Here is a 22,672-nt window from a genome sequence, read left to right as displayed (position 1 = left end):
AATGGAGACCATGTGGAGAATATGCCAGAATATAGACTGCCAAAAATCGTCAGAGAAGGAAAACCTCATGGGACCAGATCTCTTAGACGGTCCTTGAAGATGTGGTACGAAAGCTGGAGTTCAGCTTCGCAGTCGAGACACTGAACTGTGGACTTCAGAATGAGAGTCAACATACCTGAGTGTCTGAAGTATAGTTTACGAAGATGCATGCAATCTCTTCTGACAAATTAATCTACCCTTGTCTTTGTTGATGAGCCTCGATAGTGTAATACCAGTACGGAGCAATGTTGTCGAATAAGTTAACACAAATGTGCTTATTAAGAGGAATTGTTAGCAGAATTTAATTTGTAAAATTTAACTATTCAAAGATGTAGTTTGTGAATTCATAAATATTCTGATTATTCGTTATTTACTTAATTATCCAAGAACTAAACATTTATACGGAACAGCCGTTCCTGACTATGAGAATGCAAAAATGATGATAAAAAAGAAGAGTAGTTATAGAACGTACAAATATTACTGTATTAACTTCCCAAATATTGACTCTGTTACATAGGTCCCTTTGATTACCAAAAAGGAAACTAAGTTCAGGAGATATGAAGACTTGAAGAAGATTAACTCAATACTTAGAAAAGGAGGAGATCAGAAGATATTTGTAAAAGATTTAGTGCTTATGATCATCACTTATGCCACAACTTATCACCACTTATTGTCATGAAGTGACCATTTTTTCTAAAATTACTTAGCCAGAAATGATGCAAATTCAAAAGAATCTGAAAGCAGACGTAAACCCTTTCTAAGCTGAAGAAGATAGTTCTTGAAGAATAGAATTGGAACAAAACTGATCTTGGAAGAGTTACGTTATAACGAAACGATGTACATAGTTCAGGTTAGAAATCAACTCTTTGATTGACAACCTCATTGTAACAAGAAAAGAATAACTCTTTGCATTGAATAAATTATTCTGACTAGTATCTATAGATACAAGTCCAAATTTAATCTTTTTTGATCCCTAAGCATAATGGGTGAAATTAACATCAAAAAATGTTGATTAAGCAATATTATTACCTATTGAGCTAAAGCACTTAATAAACATAATAACTTATTAATTTGTCTTTAAGATTTTTGCTTTCTTTTCTATCTGGATACTTAATAAAAATCAAGAGTAAGGTGCGAGAAGGCAATTTAACCATTAAAGGATCCCCGCGGTCCACATAATTGTCTCTGAATTGGATCGGGACCCCGAGAGTTGATTCTCGTTAGCGTATAGAAAGAGAAAACGAGAAAGAGACTACCAAGTCGTCGACACGCCTTAATTTTTAACACTCAAATTTTCTTTGGGTATTTAACAATACTTCAAAAAAATATTATTTTTTCTTAATTTTTTTTTGATCTTAAAATTTCCTTAAGATTTTCAATCGATTAACTCATTAAATTGCTACACCATCATTATTCCTGAGACATGGTGTGATTACAAACGCTATAAATCACTATCAACGAGCTGGCGTAGATTTATTGGGGCGTGCAGATTGGCGAGAGCGTAGGACAAATTTTAATTAAAATGGTCGAGATTAAGATTGAAATTTCAGAAATAAATTTAAATAAATAATTCAAAAATGACTAATCTAATTGAAAAAAACAAAATGTTTCAAAAAAACATTTTTTATGTGTACGTATATGTGTTGATATTATTTATGTACGTTTATTACGTTCTCTGTGTTACAAAAGATTTTTAAAAGAACGACCGTGTCCTATGAAACGGCACGCCTCCCCCGGGTACAAAAATAAAACTTCGGGAAATAAATAAAAGGAATAAAAACAACAAAAAAAAATTAAAGAGTTTTTTGTCGTCCCGATCGAAAACGTGCTCTCAAAAAAATATTTATAGGGCGTTATTAAACCGGGGCTTTATTTCGGTTTATTAAACCGAGAAGAGAGCCTTTTTCGTTTCTCCCCACCAAAAAAAAATCTTTTGCGTCTTTTTTCGACACGATTTCCTTTCGGCTTTGTGATGTCGTGTTGTTTCGTTCTTCGAAATAACTTTTACGACCTTAAACATTTTTTCAATATCTTTTTTCAATATTTAAAATTTTTTTTTATGTGATCAAATCTTGTATGTTATATGATTGAAAAGAATCGATGTTTGTTATGGCTACGTTCCAAAATGACTTCTTCAAAAAAATACCTTGGGTACGTTCTTAAAATTTTGTGATTTGATGAATTAAATAAAAAAAGGTTGTTTAAAAAATCATTTCGACTGTATTATATATCAAATTAAAGCTGAGACTACCTATTTTGTGATAATATATAATAAATTGTATGTTAGATGTATAAAATTTTTAGAAATCTGGAGATAACGATGCTCGCTTCAGTTTATATTTATATAAAAATTGATAAAATTTAAAAAGTGGTCCCAACTGTATTTATGAAATTTAAGCAATAATTTATATATCAAATTGAAGCTGAAACTATCTATTTTGAAATGGTACATAATAATTTGTATGTTGAATGTATGAAATTTTGAGATATTTGATGATAACGCAAGCTAGAATTCTCCAAAGATGGCGATTCTGATATATCAAATCTAGCGCCTCGCCCGCAAGACATTTAACCTCACTCTGCCGAGGTCGCTTGCGGGCGAGGCGCTAGCATCTTCAAAAACTGACCATTTCGTGTTGATATATCAAAGCTAGCGCCTCGCCCGCAAGCGACCTCGGCGATTTTGGACAAAATCATTTATCTTTATAAAGGTACAAGGTATTCTACACTCATAAAAAGACATTTACCCTCACTCCGCCGAGGTCGTTTGCGGGCGAGGCGCTAGAATCTTTAAAACCTGACTATTTCGGTTGACTATATCAATCTAGTGCCTCGCCCGCAAGCGACCTCGCCGATTTCAGACAAAATCATACATTTTGGTAAAGGGGCAACGTATTCAACACTTGTAAAAAGACATGTACCCTCATTCCGCCGAGGTCGCTTGCGGGCGAGGCGCTAGAATCTTCAAAAGCTGACGATTTTGTGTTGATATATCAACGTATCGCCTCGCCCGCAAGCGATCTCGGCGATTTTGCAGAAAATCATATATCTTTGTAAAGGTGTAAGGTATTCTACACTTATAAAAAGACATTTACCCTCCCTCCGCCGAGGTCGCTTGCGGGCGAGGCGCTAGCATCTTCCTTAAACTGACGATTTCGTATTGATACACTGTGTCAATTAATTATCGTACCCAACGTCATCATTGCAAGTATGCAACCAATATCACAGTATTGGTATTGCAATACGCCATTTGCGTATTTGGTTGCATACTTGCAATGATGACTTCGGGTACGATAATTAATTAACACACTGTATATCAAATCTAGCGCCTTGCCCGTAAGAGACCTCGGCGATTTTAGACAAAATCATGTATCTTGGTAAAAATGCAACGTATTTAACACTCTCATAAAAAGACATTAAACCTCACTCCGCCGAGGTCCCTTGCGGGCGAGGCGCTAGCATCTTGGTAAAGGTTTAAGGTATTCAATATTATATAAAGACATTTAGTCTCCTCTGCCGAGGTCGCTTGCGGGCGAGGTGCTAGAATCTTCAGAAACTGACGATTTTGTATTGATATATAAACCTAGCGCCTCGCCCGCAAGCGACCTCGGCGATTTTAGACAGAACCGTCAAGGTCGCATGCGCGCGAGGCGCAAGAATCTTCAAAAACTGATTTCTTAGCGCCTCGCCGGCAAGCGACCTCGGCGATTTTGGACAAAATCATGTATCTTTGTAAAGGTATTCTACACTTATAAAAAAACATTTATCCTCGCGCTAGAATCTTCAAAAACTGATTTCGTAGCGCCTCGCCCGTAAACGACCTTGACGATTTGAAGCAAAGTTACTCTTTAGGTATATATTTTGGTGTAAAGATGCAAAGTATTGAACTCTCTTATAAGAAGATATTTACCCTCACCACACCGAGGTCTTAAACAAGACAACACGAGGTTCTTTTAATTTAATAATTTAATGAAATTTGAATACAATATACAGGGTGTGTCAAATGTCTGGAATATAGCCAATAACTTCGCCATTTGTGGTTTTAAAGAAAAATGTTTTAAATACAAGTTTTTTTATTAATCATGGAGCATTTTTTGGCGGTATTTGCTTGTTTCTATTATTTTTTGTTTCGTTGTTATGGTAAATCATATGGTTGTATAAGAAAAGAATCGAGAAAAAATGCGTTTTTTGAAAGTCTTAAATCAGCTAATTACAATCAAAATAGGCGCCGAAATAACGCCGTTGACAGCTTTAAATGTTAAAAAAATTACAGTTTCAACAATTATGAATAATTAATAATGTATGGTCATTGGTGGCTCCATCAACTTTTTGGAAGGTTTTTAACACTTCCGGTAACCTCACTTCCGGTTTAAACCTCACTTTGAGTGCGTTTTCTATCACCTGCATCGTACCCATACATTATTAATATTTGGATTCTTTGTCGTTCGATTAATTGTGCCATATTTGTTTAAATTGTCAATTTTTTAACATTTAAAGCTGTCAACGGCGTTATTTCGGCGCCTACTTTGATTGTAATTTGCTGATTGAATTCGATTTTTTTCTTATACAATCATATGATTTGATATGTTCATCGCGTAGAGGGATCTATTAAAATGTGTAAAAAAACATATGCATCCCATTTAAAATAACAATGTTGGTTGCCATAGCAACAAAACAAAGAACAATGTAAACAAGTATCGCCAATAAATTCGCTACAACTAATAAAGAATTTTTTATTGGCTATATTCCAGAAATTTGACACACCCTGTATAATTTTAAAATTATAAAGTATAAAATGTGACTAAATAAGAATTGGTTTTAGAATTATATCAATTTTTTATATATTTTTTTAAAAAACTTTAAGGTTACATTCTTAAATAAACATCCATACGTTCATTACTATGCGATTATACACAGGGAGTTTCTTTTTCTCTTTCTTTTAATGAATCTATATTTGAATTCTAAGAACTTTAAAACGGAAACGCGTTTAACCTTAAAGAAAATAAAAGGGTGTCTTTTACAGTCTGAGTAATTACGAATTTATATTTTCCGCTACGTGAGTCTTGCCAGTTCCGGCTAATCGAACTAAAACACCAATTTTTCTCTTTTATTGTTTCCAATAATAGATCAATTTTGTGAATCGATTAATTTTTTTTTTGAATTTTAAAGACTTCTCGTCCTAATTGTGATATAATTACACAAGTCTGAAAATTTCACACTTACTCCGTCGTAAATCACGAAGTCTTAATGGGCAATATAAAGTTAAATTTGTTTATACGGCTCGTTCGGTTCCCTCCCCCTCTCTCTTTTCGTTTCAGGGAGCGTTCCCCGGTCTTTTCAGGCACCGGCGTCGCGACGCTAACCTTTTTCATATAATCAAAGCGAGCGAGTTAATGTAACCCGACCGATTGATGTGGTGAAGACTTTGTCTTTCAAATATAAACTTTTAATTACTTTAATAAAAAAAAACTAAAAGCTGAATTCATACCGAAAATAAGAATGAGATAAAAATGAGTTTCTTTAGGTGTTTTATTTTTTTTTGAGACATTACAATTAATATCGCGACATCGAATTCGATGTAGAGCGAGTAATCGTTCTGGCAACGGTTTTTGCTAAAGAAATATCCCGATTTATACGACTATTTTTAACGATTTGTAGTGTTCGGTGTTTTATTATTTCGCGATATTTCGGGAGTTTAAAAATTCATTTTACGAGGGTCATTAAAAAACAAAACTCTTTCTTTCCGAACAAATTTTATCCGCATCAAAGTTTTGATTCAATCTTGAAATGTAATCAAATCAAAGAACGTTTTCGTCGCCTCATAAAAAAATTAGAAACTTTGAAATTTTGTGTGGTGGAGAATTCATGTCACCGGTTTGATTAACACATAGTTGAAAAAATTAAAAAGAATTTGACTTCTTAAAGAGTTCCTTAAAAGGCTTCCTTATAACGTTATCTAATTTAAATTTTTTATGAATTTACAACAACTAATTTATATTTTTCTTTTAAAAAAATTCCATTATGTCGAAACTTGTATACGCACAAATGTAAAATGATTGATGACGCCACATTTATAATTAGCGGACGACACTTCCTGTGTATTTGTGTTGGCAACATTAAAAGGACGACGGCGATGTCGTCCACGTGAAGAAGAGAGGCGTCGCGACGTTCCCGTCACTCATCAACGCCTCTATTATCTATTATTATTATTGCCCAAGAAAAAAAATTTTGAAAAACAATTTAATTAATCTTTTTAATACAATTAATTTTAATCAACATCGAGAAGAGAGAAAGTTGCGATTTAAAATAATGAATTGTGTTGCCAAGTTATGAAGAGGATCATTAGGAGTTTTTAAAATAAATTTAAACTCTCTCGGTCTCTGTATTTATACGTTTAGGTTTTGTATGAGAGTTGAGAGAAATATAGTGGGTCGCATTATGCTTCTCTAATATAATTAGAATGGGTTGGAGATTGCTATAAATATAACGTCTGGGGACCTGGACGAATTAAAATTATCGTTTAATCATTAAAATTAATTTTCATAAATATGTAGGTACGTTTTAATTTCAATTTTAAAATTATTTTAAATTTATGAATAAATTCAGCAAAATACATAAATCATCTTTCGAAAAAAATCTTAGTATTTAATAAAAAATGAAACGGTAGCCGGGGTTTGTATTTTGTATCCCTACCCAGGTAGAGAACTTTAAAATGAAAATTGCCCCAATTTTGATACAATAATAAACGGTATCAAATACGAACCGCTATTAAGCTATTAAAGTATTATAAAACCCGTCAAGTTTCGTTTTTTCTTTTCAATATATTCCCCGGCTACCGTTTAATTCATCATCATCAAAAATTCGTATCGTGATTGTAATTTTTTTTTAAACTTAAACGAAATGAAGTTGATATTTATAAGTTAACACTTCAAGGTTATTTAGATTACTTAGTTGATTAGTCATAATGGTAATGTAAATGTATGCATGCATTAGAAGAAAACCATTAAAAACTGATGAGCAATTCCCGATAACAGCTAAAAAATTTCTATTTAAAAATTTTTCAAAAATACTAAAAATGTTTTGTATAAATTTGTTAATAACACTTCATACATAAAATAATAATATTCAAAATTACTACTACACTAAAAATTTGTATTTCAAGAATTGAATTTTGCTCTAATTTTAGATCTTTTTAACTCATCCTTCTCATAATCAAAGCGAAGAAATGTTTGGAGTAACTGTTATTATCTTTAACCTAGTTAATAAGGATAATTGTATAGCTTGGTGAGGTTATTATATAGCAATTGTGGCTTGTGATTAATTTTTTTCAGAATTTCTTAAATAAATCAATCAGAGTAAGTTAAAATGATTCACTCATAAGATTATTTCATATGTTTTAATACAACACGCTTCAATTTAATAAATAGTATACTGAGTTGAGTTAGGTTGGATTTTTTACGGATATTTCCTTCAATAAATTGAGCTGGTAGGGACAGATGTGCAATGGTAATGTTTTCTGTTAGTTTTAATAAACATTATAGACCTTGCCTAACAAAAAAAACAGAAGCAGCACAAAGCGTCTAAGAAATAAAAACTTGATTCAAGAAAAAATAAGAACACTCTTATATTTGGTCAATCATATCAATCCATAGGTATCCGAAATAAATTTTTAGCAGCATTTACTTGGTTTAAAAGAAGTACTTAAAGATATAAAAACGCCTGATAGTTGTTGGAACCTGCTGATTGATGATGCTATGATTACAAAGTAATGTTTAGAACAAACGAAGAAATTGATGAAGTTTATAAAATATGAACACGTATGATCATCGTGTTTAAACAATGCCTACAGAGATTATAAAAAAGCTTTGATTAAAAGATTTAATCGATTTCTCCCTAATAATGTGTATTTACGCCATAATAAGACTGAACAAGACCAGACCAATTACTAGAATTATTAGATTAGTTATTAGACACACAATACATCACAACGAGGATAAGATCTAATAGGGTTAGAGATAGATAGCTTTGGACACCACAGACTTCACGTTTCGTAGGTACTCTGTTGAGGTGTCTCCATAAGCGACGGGGAAGTCCAAATCTTTCTGGTTTTTGGTTGGAGAGGATTTGTTGATTTATTCCTGGTAGTGCTTTGACGTTGCAATCTTTTTCTCACTCAGAGTTGATGTTATAGTTATTTTTAGCCAGTTTCTCAGCAAGATTTAATGTAGAGTGTAAGGATCTAATGCGATTCATATCAAATTATATATGGTTCTCATGAATCGGCAGCATTTAGTTGTCAATGAACTTGTTTGGAAGGGTTTTCTCTCTTTGCAGATTTGGCGAAGCACCATAGTTTAGCGTGGCTAGTAAGCTAGTCCGTGGCAAAATGCTGCACGTGCACTCTGGGTAACGCTAAATGAGCTAGAACAGTTAGCAGTCAAACTAATCTTAGGATCCTCTTACTAAAAACACATGGAACCCCCTCAAATTTGCACCATTGACAAACAACTATTTGGTTTCTGTAGCCAAAATATTAAAGATCCAAACCAGACAGATACGATTTGAAAATTATTATGATTAAGACTACGCTTTTTGAGACCAATAATTATTAAAAAATTGTGAGTTTCTAAACATTTTTGTTTCCCTAAGTATAAGTTCATGATTTCGTAGCTAGATAATGATGATCTTGACATGGTTGAACCATATCCATACTGATTTGTTGAGCCTCTGTAGATTTTTCCAGCAAATTCTTAGTCTAAACAACTACCTCTAGAGAAGAATTCGTAATTAAACAAATTTTACTACAATTTCTGCAAATTGGGATCATCGTTATATCTATACAGGGTGTTTGTGTAAGTTGTGGCATAATTTTAATCACAAATATAGATTAAAAACAATGATGATTCGTGTTAGAATTTGTTCAAATTGTCTGCTTTTTTCTGCCAAAATGCCTTGAAAGTTTTTACAATGAAAGTTACATTTACTTAAGTATTTTCAATATGGTTTGTCTTAGAAAAACTAAATTTGGCAATCAGTGCAACGTCATCATAAGAAATCGTTTAAGATCATCTTTGAAAATATGCAACTACAGGATCAATGCTACCAACAATTTATTATCAACAATTATCTACAATTTGTTTTCAACATTTCAAAATCGAGGTTGCATCTTCTTGCGAATAACTCCAAAACGATGCGTCTAATCAAAAATTTCTAAGGTTGAAAATAATTTTAAAATGAAATAGGCTTTCAGAATCAGTTGGGTTGGGTTATTTTAAAAATGTTTTAAGGAAATAACCTTTGTGAACACTCTGCATAGTGTTCTCTCTTAATCGATTTCTTATGATAACATTGCACTGTTTACCAAATTTAATCTTTCTAAGACAAACCATATTGAAAATATTTCAGAAAATGTTTAAAAATGTATTAACTTTGAAGGTCCATATTTTTACACGAATCATTTTTACTCTAGTATTTGGGATTAAAATTATGCCACGACTTACAGAAACATCCTGTATATTATACAATGCATATATTATGTTGCATACTTGCACTTTTTCTTCTATATGTAAAAATAAAGTTTTTTGTACTCTTACAGTTAGTAACAGTAATAGTATATAAAACATTTATTATGCATCGTCTTCATCGCTGAATTCACCTTCTGAATCAGAATCATCGAGGTTTATGACGAATGGAGAAAGATCTTTAAAAGAAGTATTATTCTTTGAGAAGTGAATTTCTTTGAAGTAATGTGGTCTATTATCACCACATTTTTGCCAGGTAAATTTTGCATGCTGGAATTGGATTTTGGTTCACTCAGTTATAAAAGATTTGACAGTTCATCGTATGGTGGTAATCCATGTCAGTATTCATGTTATTAAAGAGTAATTATCTAAAAAGGCACCTCTGTAATCTGCATATCATGAAGCATTTAAATAATAATTGTTGATCCTTCCACTTTTTTTTGCCTCTATATCTTGCAAATATTCTTTATTCTTCCTAATTCTTTACTATCTTAGGATTTAATATCGAATCTTTTCCCAATGATAATATTTCAGCCTTTTCACCTTATACTTTCAATTTTATCATTTACCTCTTATTCTTTATGGATATTTTCTGTTACTGTTTTGTTTTCAAACTCATTAATTGATATCTGAGCCTCAGAGTCCTCAATCGGTTGATATCAGTGATTTTACGACCAGTTTAGTGTCTTATTTGTAAGAGTTATTCAATTACATTTATTGTTTTCACGTTTAATGTTTAGTTAACATTATTAGTTGTATGTTGCTTAAAAAATTTGCGTAAATACTGATTGAATACGATCATACAACTGCTAAATAGTGTTTAAATAAGGTCTTCTATAGAGAGATAATTGATATTATGTATAATAGGAAGTGATTCAAATTCTAATATATTATGATATACGGTGCCTAATCATGCATGTAACATGTCTTGGTACTAATTAATTTGTGTATAAAGAAGTCCGTGTAAACGTATCCTATTGGTTATGTTCAGTCACTTAAAGGTTTTGTTCTCATTATAGTAACAAGCTAGCTTCAATCTTACATAGATTTGAGTAAAAAGCCATGCCTAAGAACTTTATTAGCTGATTTTTATTACGATTACATTCTATTGTCCAAAAATGTTTTGCCAAGACAAAAAAAAAAGAAATAAAATATTTTTTGAAACAATTTCAAGGTAAAATTCTAAAAAAAAATTTTTAAAAGATTCTAGAATCGTTCTAAAACAGTGTTCCTAAGGCGTAAAACGAACCCAACACCGCCAACCAACAACACAAACCTCATGATAATAGTAATAATACTAATGATAGACCCGACGTGGTCTCAGCAAAAACGAAAAATTATTGCGAGGGAGATGCCAAAAGCGGCGAGCTTTTCATTTCCATCTTTCGTGACTTTGGTCACAGAAAAAAGATCCGACAAATTAAGAAGATCGTTTTTCTTAGAAACGTAAACAGAAATTGATATATCATTAATAAATTAAATAAATTTTAGAAAATACACGAAAATAAAAAAGAAACTTACCTCGTTTGTGCATGAATGCGAATAATTCATCCAAAAATTCTTTCCTTTTCGGGTCATCACTTAACTCGTACAACTGAAACAGAAAAATAAGTTATAAATAAAAAATGTTTAAAAGGGATTGTTGCCAGAAATAGAAAAGATCATTTGAAAGAAAGAGAGACATAGTATGTAATATAACGGGTCGTTATTAAAGCGACAATTTAGCGGTCGATTCGTCAAAGTTGCACAATGCGAAGGGGTCATAAAACCTCGACCCGTCTATAAATTTCTTATGCATCGCAAACGCGTATCTAGATGCGTGTAAATCATGCGAGAAACCCGTACATAAAGAGAGACAAAGAGAAATAGAGAAGAAGAATAAGAGAAACCGAACATTGTTGCAATTAATGACTATAAATCAAATTTACAACAATCATAAACGAGTATTACAACATCTTTACTAAATTAGATTTATTTTTATAAAGAGATATGTAAAAAGAGTAATAATTAAAGAAAATTATATTTTCTCGAAGTCATGTTTATATCTTTCTAGTTCTCGGTTTAGTGTTAGTTGTAGTTTTATACTAACACTATCACTAGAACTAACATAATACCTAGAACTAGAATCATTCGGGTTTAGCCGTCTTGAGAGACGTGCGGCTAAATCCGAATGTTTCTAGTTTTCGGTTTAGTGTTTGTTCTAGTTTTATACTAACACTATCACTAGAACTAACACAAGATCTAGAACTAGAATCATTCGGGTTTAGCCGTCTTGAGAGACGTGCGGCTAAACCCAAATGTTTCTAGTTCTCGGTTTTTTATTATTATTATTGCTGCCGGGCTGAGGAGGGCGGCCCCTCTCGTTACCGCGACCTATAAGATCTATTGTAACTTTAGCCCTCCAAAGGTTTAGGGCAAATGTAGCTCCTTAATGAACCTTAGTAGTGTCCTGAGGTCTTGAACCTTTATGTCGGTAGGTAACAAGGGAGTTTTACCGAAGACGTTGTGCCTTAGACGTCCTCTGGCGACGCAATTGCACAGTATGTGTTCAGCAGTTTCTGACTCGTCGTTGCATAGTCGACAAGTTTGATCCTCAGCTTGTCCAATGTGGAAGAGGTGGTATTTTAGGGGCACATGGCCGGTTAGGTAGCCTGAGAGCGTTCTTAGATCCCCTTTGCTGAGGCATAAAACCTCTTTGGTTTTGTTTTGCGACGGAGTTATCATACTCTTCGCTTGTCTGTGACCTGGAAGTTCTTTCCAGCGTAAGGCTATCTTTGAAGCCTCCCAGTTGTTGATTATTTGTTTTAGGTGGCTTTTTTGTAGTCCACATCCAGGTTGGGGTCCAATGAAGGGCGTGTTTGCTGCCTCTTTGGTCAGCTTGTCGGCCTTCTCATTGCCCTCAATGTTGCTGTGACCTGGAACCCACCATAGGGTAACATCATTGCCCCTAGCGAGTTCTCTCAGGTTGTTGGTACACTCTCTGATCAGTGCGGAGTCACACGTGTAGGCCTGAATTGCCTGTAAGGCGGCCCGACTGTCTGTGAAAATGTTTATGGATGCACCTTTTTGTCCCTTCTGTAGGTTCAAAGCGGTGCAGAAGTTTATAGCAAGAACTTGTTTAAGCAAGATGCTTGGAAAATTGTTAAGTCCGAGCTGAGGGGCAATTTGATGTGGCTATTTGGTCCACTGATGCCCATGCCTACTCCAGATCTTACTGTCTTTGAAGCATCGGTGTACCAGGCTAGGGCTCCTCTTTTTAGTTGAGGCCCTCCTTTCGCCCAATCATCCCTGCTACTAAATATGACCTTATACGGTTGGTTGAAATTGTATTCCGTCGGTATAAGGTCCGTTTTAATTTCAATCAAGTGATTTAGACATGGGTCTTTGAGGATCTCGAGGTGTCCTCTGAGATTACCCTGCATCAACTTAAGTGAAGAAACTGTTTTCAGTGATAAGGCACTTAAGGCTGCCTCCTTTTGTATATATATGTGGAGCGGTGTGAGACCGAGTAGGGCTTCCAAAGCAGCCGTCTGACAGGATCTCATTGCACCCGTTATGTTAAGACATGCTAACCGCTGGATTTGTGCCAGCTGTTGTTGAGCTGTCTTATGTTTTGTTTTTGGCCACCAAACCAATGAGGCGTAGGCGACCATGGGTCTGATTATTGCTACGTAGGCCCAATGAGCCATTCGTGGTTTGAGACCCCAGTTCCTTCCTAGGAGCCTGCGGCAGATCTGGTTTGCCATGATGGCCTTTTTCCTCACCTTATCTAAGTGTGAGTTCCAGTTTAGTTTACTGTCAAGTATTACCCCTAGGTATTTAGTTTCTGTTTTGAGGTTAATAGTTCTACTTTCAATGGAGGGTGCTTTTATTTGCAGCTTCCTTCTCCGAGTGAAAGGGACTATTTCGATTTTATTGGGATTGATGCTGAGCCCATTGCTTCTGCACCAAGTACTGGTGAGTAGTAGGGCTTTCTGCATTAGCTGAGTTATGATTGAATCATATTTACTTCGGATTGTGATTACCAGGTCATCAGCATACCTTTGTATCTTAAATCCGTTTTTAGATAGGGTGTTCATCAAGTCATTAACTACCAGGCACCATAATAGAGGTGATAGCACTCCCCCTTGGGGACATCCTCTTAGCGCCTTTATAGTCAGCGACTCGCCTCCCAGACTGGCTGTGATCTGCCGACTTTTCAACATGGCTATACACCGCTTGATTGTCGACGGATGTATGTCTTTTACGTTTAAAGCCTATGAAAGCACAAAGGGCTATCTCTTTGGTTGCAATTGCCTCCTCTAAGGTGCTAGTCAAAGCATGGAGAGCGGTAATTGTTGATTTTGCTTTCTGGTAAGCATGTTGGCTAGGGTGGAGTGGATTTGTGAGAAGCACTCCATTCCTTAGGTATTGATCGATTACCTTTTCCATCCCTTTGAGGAGAAATGAAGTTAGGCTAATTGGTCTGTACGCCTTGGGGTCCGCGTTTGAATAGTTCTCGGTTTAGTGTTAGTTCTAGTTTTATACTAGCATTATCACTAGAACTAACACAAGACCTAGAACTAGAATCATTCGGGTTTAGCCGTCTTGAGAGACGTGCGGCTAAACTCGAATGTTTCTAGTTCTCGGTCTAGTGTTAGTTCTAGTGGCAGTGGTAGGTAGCGCTAGTTAGCATAAGATATTACTATTTTGTATATCTTTATTGAACTAAAACTAGAACTATCTCGAATTTTCCTAGTGTAATTTTTGTTTAAAACTGACAAATGGCAACCTTTCTTTTTGGCACTTCAATTTAGAAACACTCGTTCAAATTAAAAAAATAGAGTATAGAAAATCATAAAACAAATAATGTTTTATCGTTTGGAAATATCTAAAACATGAAAATGGCGTTCGCAGAAGAAGGAAAGAAAAAATGTAAAAAAAAGGAAAAAAGAAAGTTTTACACCCAACCCACAAACGTAATCGTGACAGCGTGTCAAAGATAAAAGGTAAAGTTGATAAGAAAATTATATCATGATTATAACTACATTATAATACATGTATGTATGTAACCGCGTAATTTAGCCCAACACACATTTATGACTTCGCTTAATTTTATAAGCCCTTAAAAAAAGAAACATCTTAAAACACGAATTTTCGCGTGATCGCCAACTTTCCGTTCTGCTGAATAATGCATAAATTTTTTCGATAATTTTTTTTATTAACATAATTATACATGCTGTAACCACCACGCGTTCAAGGATATACAAGATATATTTATGTTTGTGTTGTAAATTTATATTTTCCGATATAATTCATTTTCATTTAAACGTCTCGCTTTGACGAACAAACGATAAGAATAAAAAAAAAAATATCACTTATGCGGGCGGAAACGGTCTACTATAGTTGTATAATTTTAATGTTGTTATCAACTCGAGTCGTTACCTTTTATATCGCAAAGGTAAAATGAACTTTTTATCGTACATCCATACTAATTTTTCTGTTTTCGAGTCACCCGGTTGATTATAAAAATACAATTTAAAACCGCGAGCGCGTGCACGTTTTTATTTTCCCCGGCGGGCGGCAATGAAAACGTTTTATTTCCACCCGTATTGTTCTCTACGGTTCGTGTGATCCGATAAGAAATACACGTTTTTATTACGCGTTACTATTATTACTAGGTACCTTTTGTTCTTCCATTTTTCGATCTACTAATGCGAAAAATACGGTTAATGAGTTCGTTTCCTGTATGGGTGATTATAATAAAATTCGTTTTAACTACTTCTTGGAAACTATGAATAGATAAAGTTGTTTTAAAACAATGTCTTTTTTTTCACCTTTTTAAAATAAAAAAATAAATGAGAAAATTTAGGGTAAAATCATCAATTAACAGTGATTATATTGTTTGTGTTACATCACAATGTTTACGTCGAATCATAACAACACATTTTATTATTTATAAAGTTGGGAAATTTATCTTTAGTGTGTTGAGAGGATGATTTTAGAAACGACCAAAATCAGAGCAATCTCTTTCACACCTAATGTATTATATATACACAAAAAACACTAAATTCTGTATCATACTAGATACTAGCGATTATTGCTGATTGTATATGTTTAAGTGTCTCGTTTGTTGGATGTTATGATTTATTTTTCCGAGAAGATGAAAACGATGTTTTTGTTATGCTTCTTTCATTGCTTTGAGAAAATCTAAAAAATCTTGTTAAAGATTTGCCAAAAAAATTAGTACATCAGTGTCCAATCTAGTTTCTTTAGAAGGAAACCATTTAATTTCCCAACGTCAGCTAAGTAATTTGATTCGTGATTTGAATTTCTCGGAATAAAAAACCACACTTAAATCACGATTACAGGAGTGAAAATATCAGCATTGGAATGTAAACCACTGCATAGAGATTAGTTAAGTAATTATTGGACCATCGGAGAGAGCTTTTTGAAGGTTAGTTCTCCAGTTATCCTTATTGGGTAAACCGTTGTAGTATATCTTCATAGGGATTACATAGAGAAATCATTGCACTCAGCGGAGAAAGCTTTGAAAGTATCTGCGCAATAGATATGGCATAGGGCTGTGATCTATGCAGTTGACCTTGTCTTGGTCTTAAAAGAAAAACCAAAACCGCAATTCAACAACCACCATAAGACATCTGGACAATATTGGAATTAAAGTGAGAGCAATAAAACTGAAATGATAATAATTGCAAGGAAGGTGTGGACGTTAAAATATTAGAAAAGACATCTATTACGTCAACCCATGTCCAGGTATCCAGGCATTTTTATAGATTATATTTCAGGATGATTTATATAGAGAGCATATAAAGTGGCAGATAGGCTAATAGTGTTATATCCAATATTACACCTTCCCTTGATCTTAAGCGGCAAGACTAAAACTGAAATTGAAGAAAAGGCAACCCATGCTGTGAATACTACAAGTAATATCTAAGATATTGAAATTAAGAATTAATTTTGGGTGTAAAAGAAACAGAAGTGTCAACTCATGCCCAAATATCATTTGGTGTTTTAATAGATAAAATTTCAATAAGATGCACATAGAATGGTAATCACGCTAATGGGGTTTAATCTCAATATGGCAAGATGTTATCTCTAGTAGACAGTTATCTCTGCAATTCTAGTACCAGTCTAAAGCAAGATGATGAGGTACCAATCCAATGCGAAACTCCTGAAAGCTCTAAATAGGAAGTTGGTGATGTGAATTCTATCAGGATAACATAAATGATCAAGCTTTAGTATAGAGATGCTGCCCTTATACCTTTAGATCTGTTGGTAATGAAATTATGATGTTATATAGTGGAAGCTCAACAAAACTTTATGAAAGAATGGAACGAGAGGCGGAAAACTTGCATTACTTGGCCGAAATCTTATTAATCAGTTGGGTACTAAAGGGTATTGAAAATCTTGCTTTCTCTCGATGAAAAGACAAAAGTGGTTGCCTTGATAATGAGACGCCCATCCAAATAAAGGAACTGTTAGAAGAACTATGAAATTTATCCAAGGACAACACCAATACAAGACAATATAGTAATAAAACTCAACGTAAGTTAGATGAAGTAAATAATTGTAGAGTCAGATTAAACGAAGTTAGGTAAGGAATTTTAATGTAAAAGATCATGTTAGGTTAGAGATAAAAGAAGCTATACTCCGGTATAGTTATATGGTATCCCTCATTATAACTATACAGGAGCTCCTAGAAACTGAAAAATGGCGAAAACGTTCTTGCCCATAATGAACGCCACTGAATAAGTCACAAGGCAGTTAATACATGCCATCGGGCTATACGATTCTTTACTAGATGCAGATGGGATGAAGACATTAATAGAAAATTTTACAAAGAGTTCTTGCAAAATATAACATTACCAAACATTCCTTACCTGGAGATTACAAATCGTAACAAAAAATATTGATCTGTTCCAAAGTACCTAGAATGGTTGTTGCGCAATATACAACCTTACTCAACATTCTTTAAGTCGGTAATAGCACTATCAGTTCTCTACAGGGTTCGAAATGTACTGGAATTTATCAACGCAAAGTCAGAAGAGTGCGATCGCGCTGCCTAGGATTTAAACGGCTAATGATAAAATGGGGCGAGGTAGATAGAGAGAACACCTAAAATGTATAAGGAACGATAATAGTGATTCTGGATTAAAGTGATTCTTTTGGGCATAGCAGAAAATACGCTTTTCTTTTTAATATTAATTTTTTACTAAGCGATCTTTAGGATGGGAGAAAGCAAGATTATCTCGCAAAGCTGAAGCTGGCCTAAAGTTGTGTGCACAAATTGGACAAGTTGTATTATACATTTTTGACCATGCTGACCGATACAGAGGGAGAAAAAGAAATCCCAGCCCTACTCTGACAATATAGCAAATTTTATCATAAAAGAAAATCATATTTTCTTTGCAAAATAAACTGAGTGAATTATTTCATGTTCTGAATTTATCAAAAGAGATACTTTTATCACTGTTATGGGAGTAGAAATATTTTGACAGTCAAATACACGTTATTGTATACAAAAATCGAAATTGTTCTTCAAAAAAAAGGTAACATATGTCTCTTCTTTTTGGTATCAAACAGTTTTGTCAAAAAAGTCATCAAAATGATATCCTGTAACTTTTCAATACTTAATTTGTTTCCCAAATTATCATATCCAAGAAGCAAAGAGAGAATATTTGCCGAATATTCTTTGTCGATAATTAAAGGTAAACAGAAACTTTACAAAATGATTAAAGAAAGCTTTAAATGATTTCTAGGTTCATTTCAAACGTTTTTATCACCAAAAAATGGCAAACATCGCAAGAAGATGCCAAAGATTTTTGAATGATGAGGTAGACTCTAGCTTTTGAAACGGAACTCGAAAAAGGCAAACAACTTCATTCAACATCTTTTCGTTTCTGATTTATCGTTTTAAAATGAAATTTTACACTTGGGTTGGCTTGGGTTTGCTTAGGTTGAGTTAGGTTGGGTTGGGTAAATATAACATATAAGTTTTATTAAATATTTAAAAAAATAAATCCTATCATTAAAACCGGCTTGTAGATTTAGATCTAGTACTCAAATTGCATAATCAACTTTTAGTAAAACCAATACATGTGTAATAACAATTATAAGGACACGACATCAAGTTTTTAAGGTAAAGAGACTGAAGTTGTGGAAAGACTAGGAAGAAAAAATCATTAAATTAATGTTCCTTTTAATTATCACTAAACGATCATGGCTTCTTAAAATTGGCAATAAAATTGCAAAACTTACAAAGTCTTGAGAATTGTCAGAAAAACGGGTAAACATTAAATGTTATTGCAATAACACATATTTGTTCCGTCGCAGTCTTTATTGCGTGAGCGTTTATTGCATCAATAGCAGCCGCAAACAGGAAAGCGAAAGAACAGTAGCAATGTGAATGTAATTATCGTACACAAATGAAATAAATCATAGAAATATACATTTGTGATTGTCACAACAAAGAAATATATGAAATAAAATTAATTATGGAAAACATTTCAAAAATTCTTTTAATAAAAATTAAATGGATAAGCAAAGACCACAACTTACTGATCTTTAACAGAATCTGCATTGCGTTGACAAGATGATTTTGAGAGCTTACTGTCAGCTCAACCAAGCTTAAAAGAACGACTATCTCAATTTATTTACTAATATTAAAAAAAAAAACAACATATTTCAAAATTATGGTGAGAATGACTCAATTTAGCTTAATTATTTCGTTTAGGTGGACTTAATGATGGATAATGGATGGTTGTTTTAAATCATTACAAAACTTAGATAATCACAAAACTATTTCAAAAAATCAAGGTGTGCCGCTCAAAACGCAAGCCCAAGAATGTTTGCATGAATTTAATTTTAGTTGCTTTTAATTGCTGACCTAATCTCGATGCTTAATTATTAAAAAGGAAACAATAAAAGATAAAAAGATATATATTTCGCCAATATATTTTCAAAATAGTTAAGGCGCAAATGAGATGTTTCTTGAAATAGTACGAGAATTGATGGAATGGGTGGTGCCGTAATACATTTCTTGGTATATACTACGAAATGAATGAAGTGAAGCTCTTTATAGATCATCTTGTATATGCATTATCCCATGAATTAATTGGAACAAATCTTTTTGCACTTTACAAAGATAATCCTTTATTGAACTCTACCGGTTTCGAGGTATCAATTATCTTCAGGAGCTTATTCATTAAGAAATTCTTTCTTCACCTGACGACTCAATCATTGTTTCTCGTTCTAAGTTTTTTATTTACTTAGTAAAATAAATCTATGCAAGCTGAATTCTTTATTTAATGTATTCTCAAATGTTTTTAGTAGAAGTAGAATGAAAAACATGTAATGAATGTATTAATATTTAACTTGGCCATGAAAAAAATATATAATTTAGGTTAAAGATTAAAATATCAATAAAAAATAGTTGAGGTTAAAATCGCAATTTGTCATATTTTTTAATAACCATCATTATTTATTTATGAGCTCTTATTAAAAACTTCATTATAATAATAAATCGTCAACGATTATTATTATTATTAACATTCCTCAAAATACAATAAAGTAAGAATTTTAATTTATCATTTATAGTTACCATACAATACAACTCATTTCAATTTTTCTTAAGAGCTTTTATTTAATGAAAAGTAATATTTTCGATTCAATTTTTTTTTGACTGAATGAAATTTGATTTAGTAAAATATTATAAATTGTCGGCCATTGTTGTATTATGATTATTATTTCGAAATTGCGGAGGGGTTCGCCTCCTCTTTTTGACGAGACGGTGATTTGTGGCCGAGCGTGGCTTTCTATATTTATTTGCACGAACGAATACCGAGCTCACTACAATTTTATAGCCCTCTCGTCGTCGTAGTCGATTGTTTCGACGGAAATAACCTTTGCGGTGCTGCCTCGTTCTTCTCTAACAACACGATTATTTATTTACCTTTCCAAACACATCTTTTTGTTCATCTTCATTACAAATTTTCGATAAATTAAAAAAAATAATGTGAAGATTTGGCCAGAGAAAATAAAAAGGATGAAAAAATTCTTCTTTATTTCGATCGTAAGTGGATGGTTGTTAACGACCGCGAAGACGTTTCGGAAGAAACAGAGAAAGAGAAGGAATAAGAAAACGAGATGGAAAGGGAAAGAGTAGCGTCGTTGGGTTAAAGAGAAAAAACGTTAATTCATAAATTTGTTATTGTAGTAATCGAATGGGGCACGCGGAGTCCAAACCCGACTGGACAGAGAGCGTTTTCTGGCCGCCTCCGGGTCCAAACCGGAGTAACTTGTAAAGATAGATGGCCTCGTCGGACAGATTAGTTAAGCAGCGTTATTAATGACCGTGTTTAACCTCGCACAACCCCAGACCGTCCAACAATGGCCAGTGTTTTAACACCGTATTACAACCGATTACCACCTTCCTCCACTTTTCCTCTCATCTTCCCAACTTCTCTTTACATATCTCATCCACCCTCGATATTACACATACATTTTATACGAATCATATTTGTCATCCTTTTCTGCTTTCTAAATAGGTTTTAGGTGGGTGTAAATGGTGCGATATTAAAAAAAAGAAAAACCCGTAACTACTAAGAAGTGCACTTTTTGCTCCTTTTCATAACACACGCATAGAAGGAGACACAATAAGAAGAATCTAGTAGCAATACAAAGTGTACGATATCACTTAACAAAATCGTGTTAAGGCTTAAGGTTTTTATTTTTGCCCCCCCATTTTTACAACACGATGCGTTCCCATACCGAGGTGTTAAGTGGTTGTTAACACAAGCACTGAAATGGTCTTCTCCATTCTTTAGACACGTTTTTCCGTTGACAAAATATGAAAAAATCGAATTATAAATATATTGCAAAATATTGATTGTTCATTTTTAAACTATTCTGTCAATTGGCGATATCTGTGAAGTTGGCGGTGTTATCAAAAATTACTTCTATTGGGTATCTCTTGCTATATTTGAGAATAACTTTCAGAATAAACCTAAAACTTGAAAGATTAAGGTTATTTTATCAATTGGCGATATTTGTGAAGTTAGCATTGTTATCAAAAATTACTTCTTTTGGGTATCTTTTGCTAAATTTGAGAATTAGCTCCAGAATAAATTTGTAATATCTTTTGCTTTTAGAAACTTTGAAACATTAAGGATTTTCTTTCTATCAATTCATAATATGTGTGAAGTTAGCGTTGTTATCAAAAATTACTTCTTTCGGACGATTCATGTTATGTTTAAAAATTGCTTTCAGCACAAAACTACAGTGACTACAACCTCTTAGCATACATTTCTTTTGTTAAAAGTTAGTAAAAAAAATCATATGTTTTTATTGTTGATAAGTAATCCTTAACAAATTTTGCAACCTTACATACATTTTTTGCGCAAAAGTTATAAAAATATACAATAAATATAACTGTAAACTTAGTGAGACTCGAGCTTGCACAATTTCGCCATATTTGGTTGCTCGAGTCACACTCGGGCTTGTGCGTTAAGGGGTTAAGATTATTCTGTCAATTAGCGATATCTGTGAAGTTGAGGTTGATATCAAAAATTACTTCTTTTGGGTATCTCTTGCTAAACATGAGAATAACTTTCAGAATAAACCTATAATATTTGTATTTTTCAAAAAAAACGTTGAAGAATTAAGGTTATTCTGTCAATTGGTGATATCTGTGAAGTTAGCGTTGTTATCAAAAATTACTTCTTTTGGGTATCTATTGCAAAATTTGAGAATTAGGTTCAGAATAAACTTGTAATATCGTTTGTTTTTAAAATCTTTTATGTATTAACGTTATTTTGTCCATTTACTGACTTCTGTTATATTTAAGAATTACTTTCAGCAGAAACCTACAATAACTGTATTCTTTAAAAAGCTTTGAAGGATTAAAGTTATTCTGCCAATTGGCGACATCTGTGAAGTTAGCGTAGTTATCAACAATTACTTCTCTTGGGTATCTCTTGCTATATTTGAGAATAACTTTTAGAATAAACCTATAATATTTGTATTTTTCAAAAAAACCTTGAAGAAATAAGGTTATTCTGTCAATTGGTGATGTCTGTGAAGTTAGCGTTGTTATCAAAAATTACTTCTTT

The 22,672-nt window shown here is 33.3% G+C and overlaps 1 protein-coding gene across 6 annotated transcripts in view; it reads right to left on the bottom strand.

The window, feature by feature from the left end:
- The window catches only part of LOC111413077 (retained), a 109,410-nt gene that overhangs the window by 20,829 nt on the left and 65,909 nt on the right, over positions 1 to 22,672 (bottom strand). For all 6 annotated transcript variants that reach the window (XM_023043914.2, XM_023043915.2, XM_023043912.2 and 3 more), the window contains one exon: positions 11,082 to 11,154. In XM_023043914.2, coding sequence (XP_022899682.1) covers positions 11,082 to 11,154 — 73 coding nt within the window. The remainder of the gene's footprint in view (positions 1 to 11,081; positions 11,155 to 22,672) is intronic.

Source organism: Onthophagus taurus, chromosome 7 (assembly GCF_036711975.1).
Source record: "Onthophagus taurus isolate NC chromosome 7, IU_Otau_3.0, whole genome shotgun sequence".
NCBI lineage: Eukaryota > Metazoa > Arthropoda > Insecta > Coleoptera > Scarabaeidae > Onthophagus > Onthophagus taurus.
The sequence above is the reverse complement of the archived record's forward strand: the minus strand, read 5'-3'. Positions and strand labels throughout refer to the sequence as shown.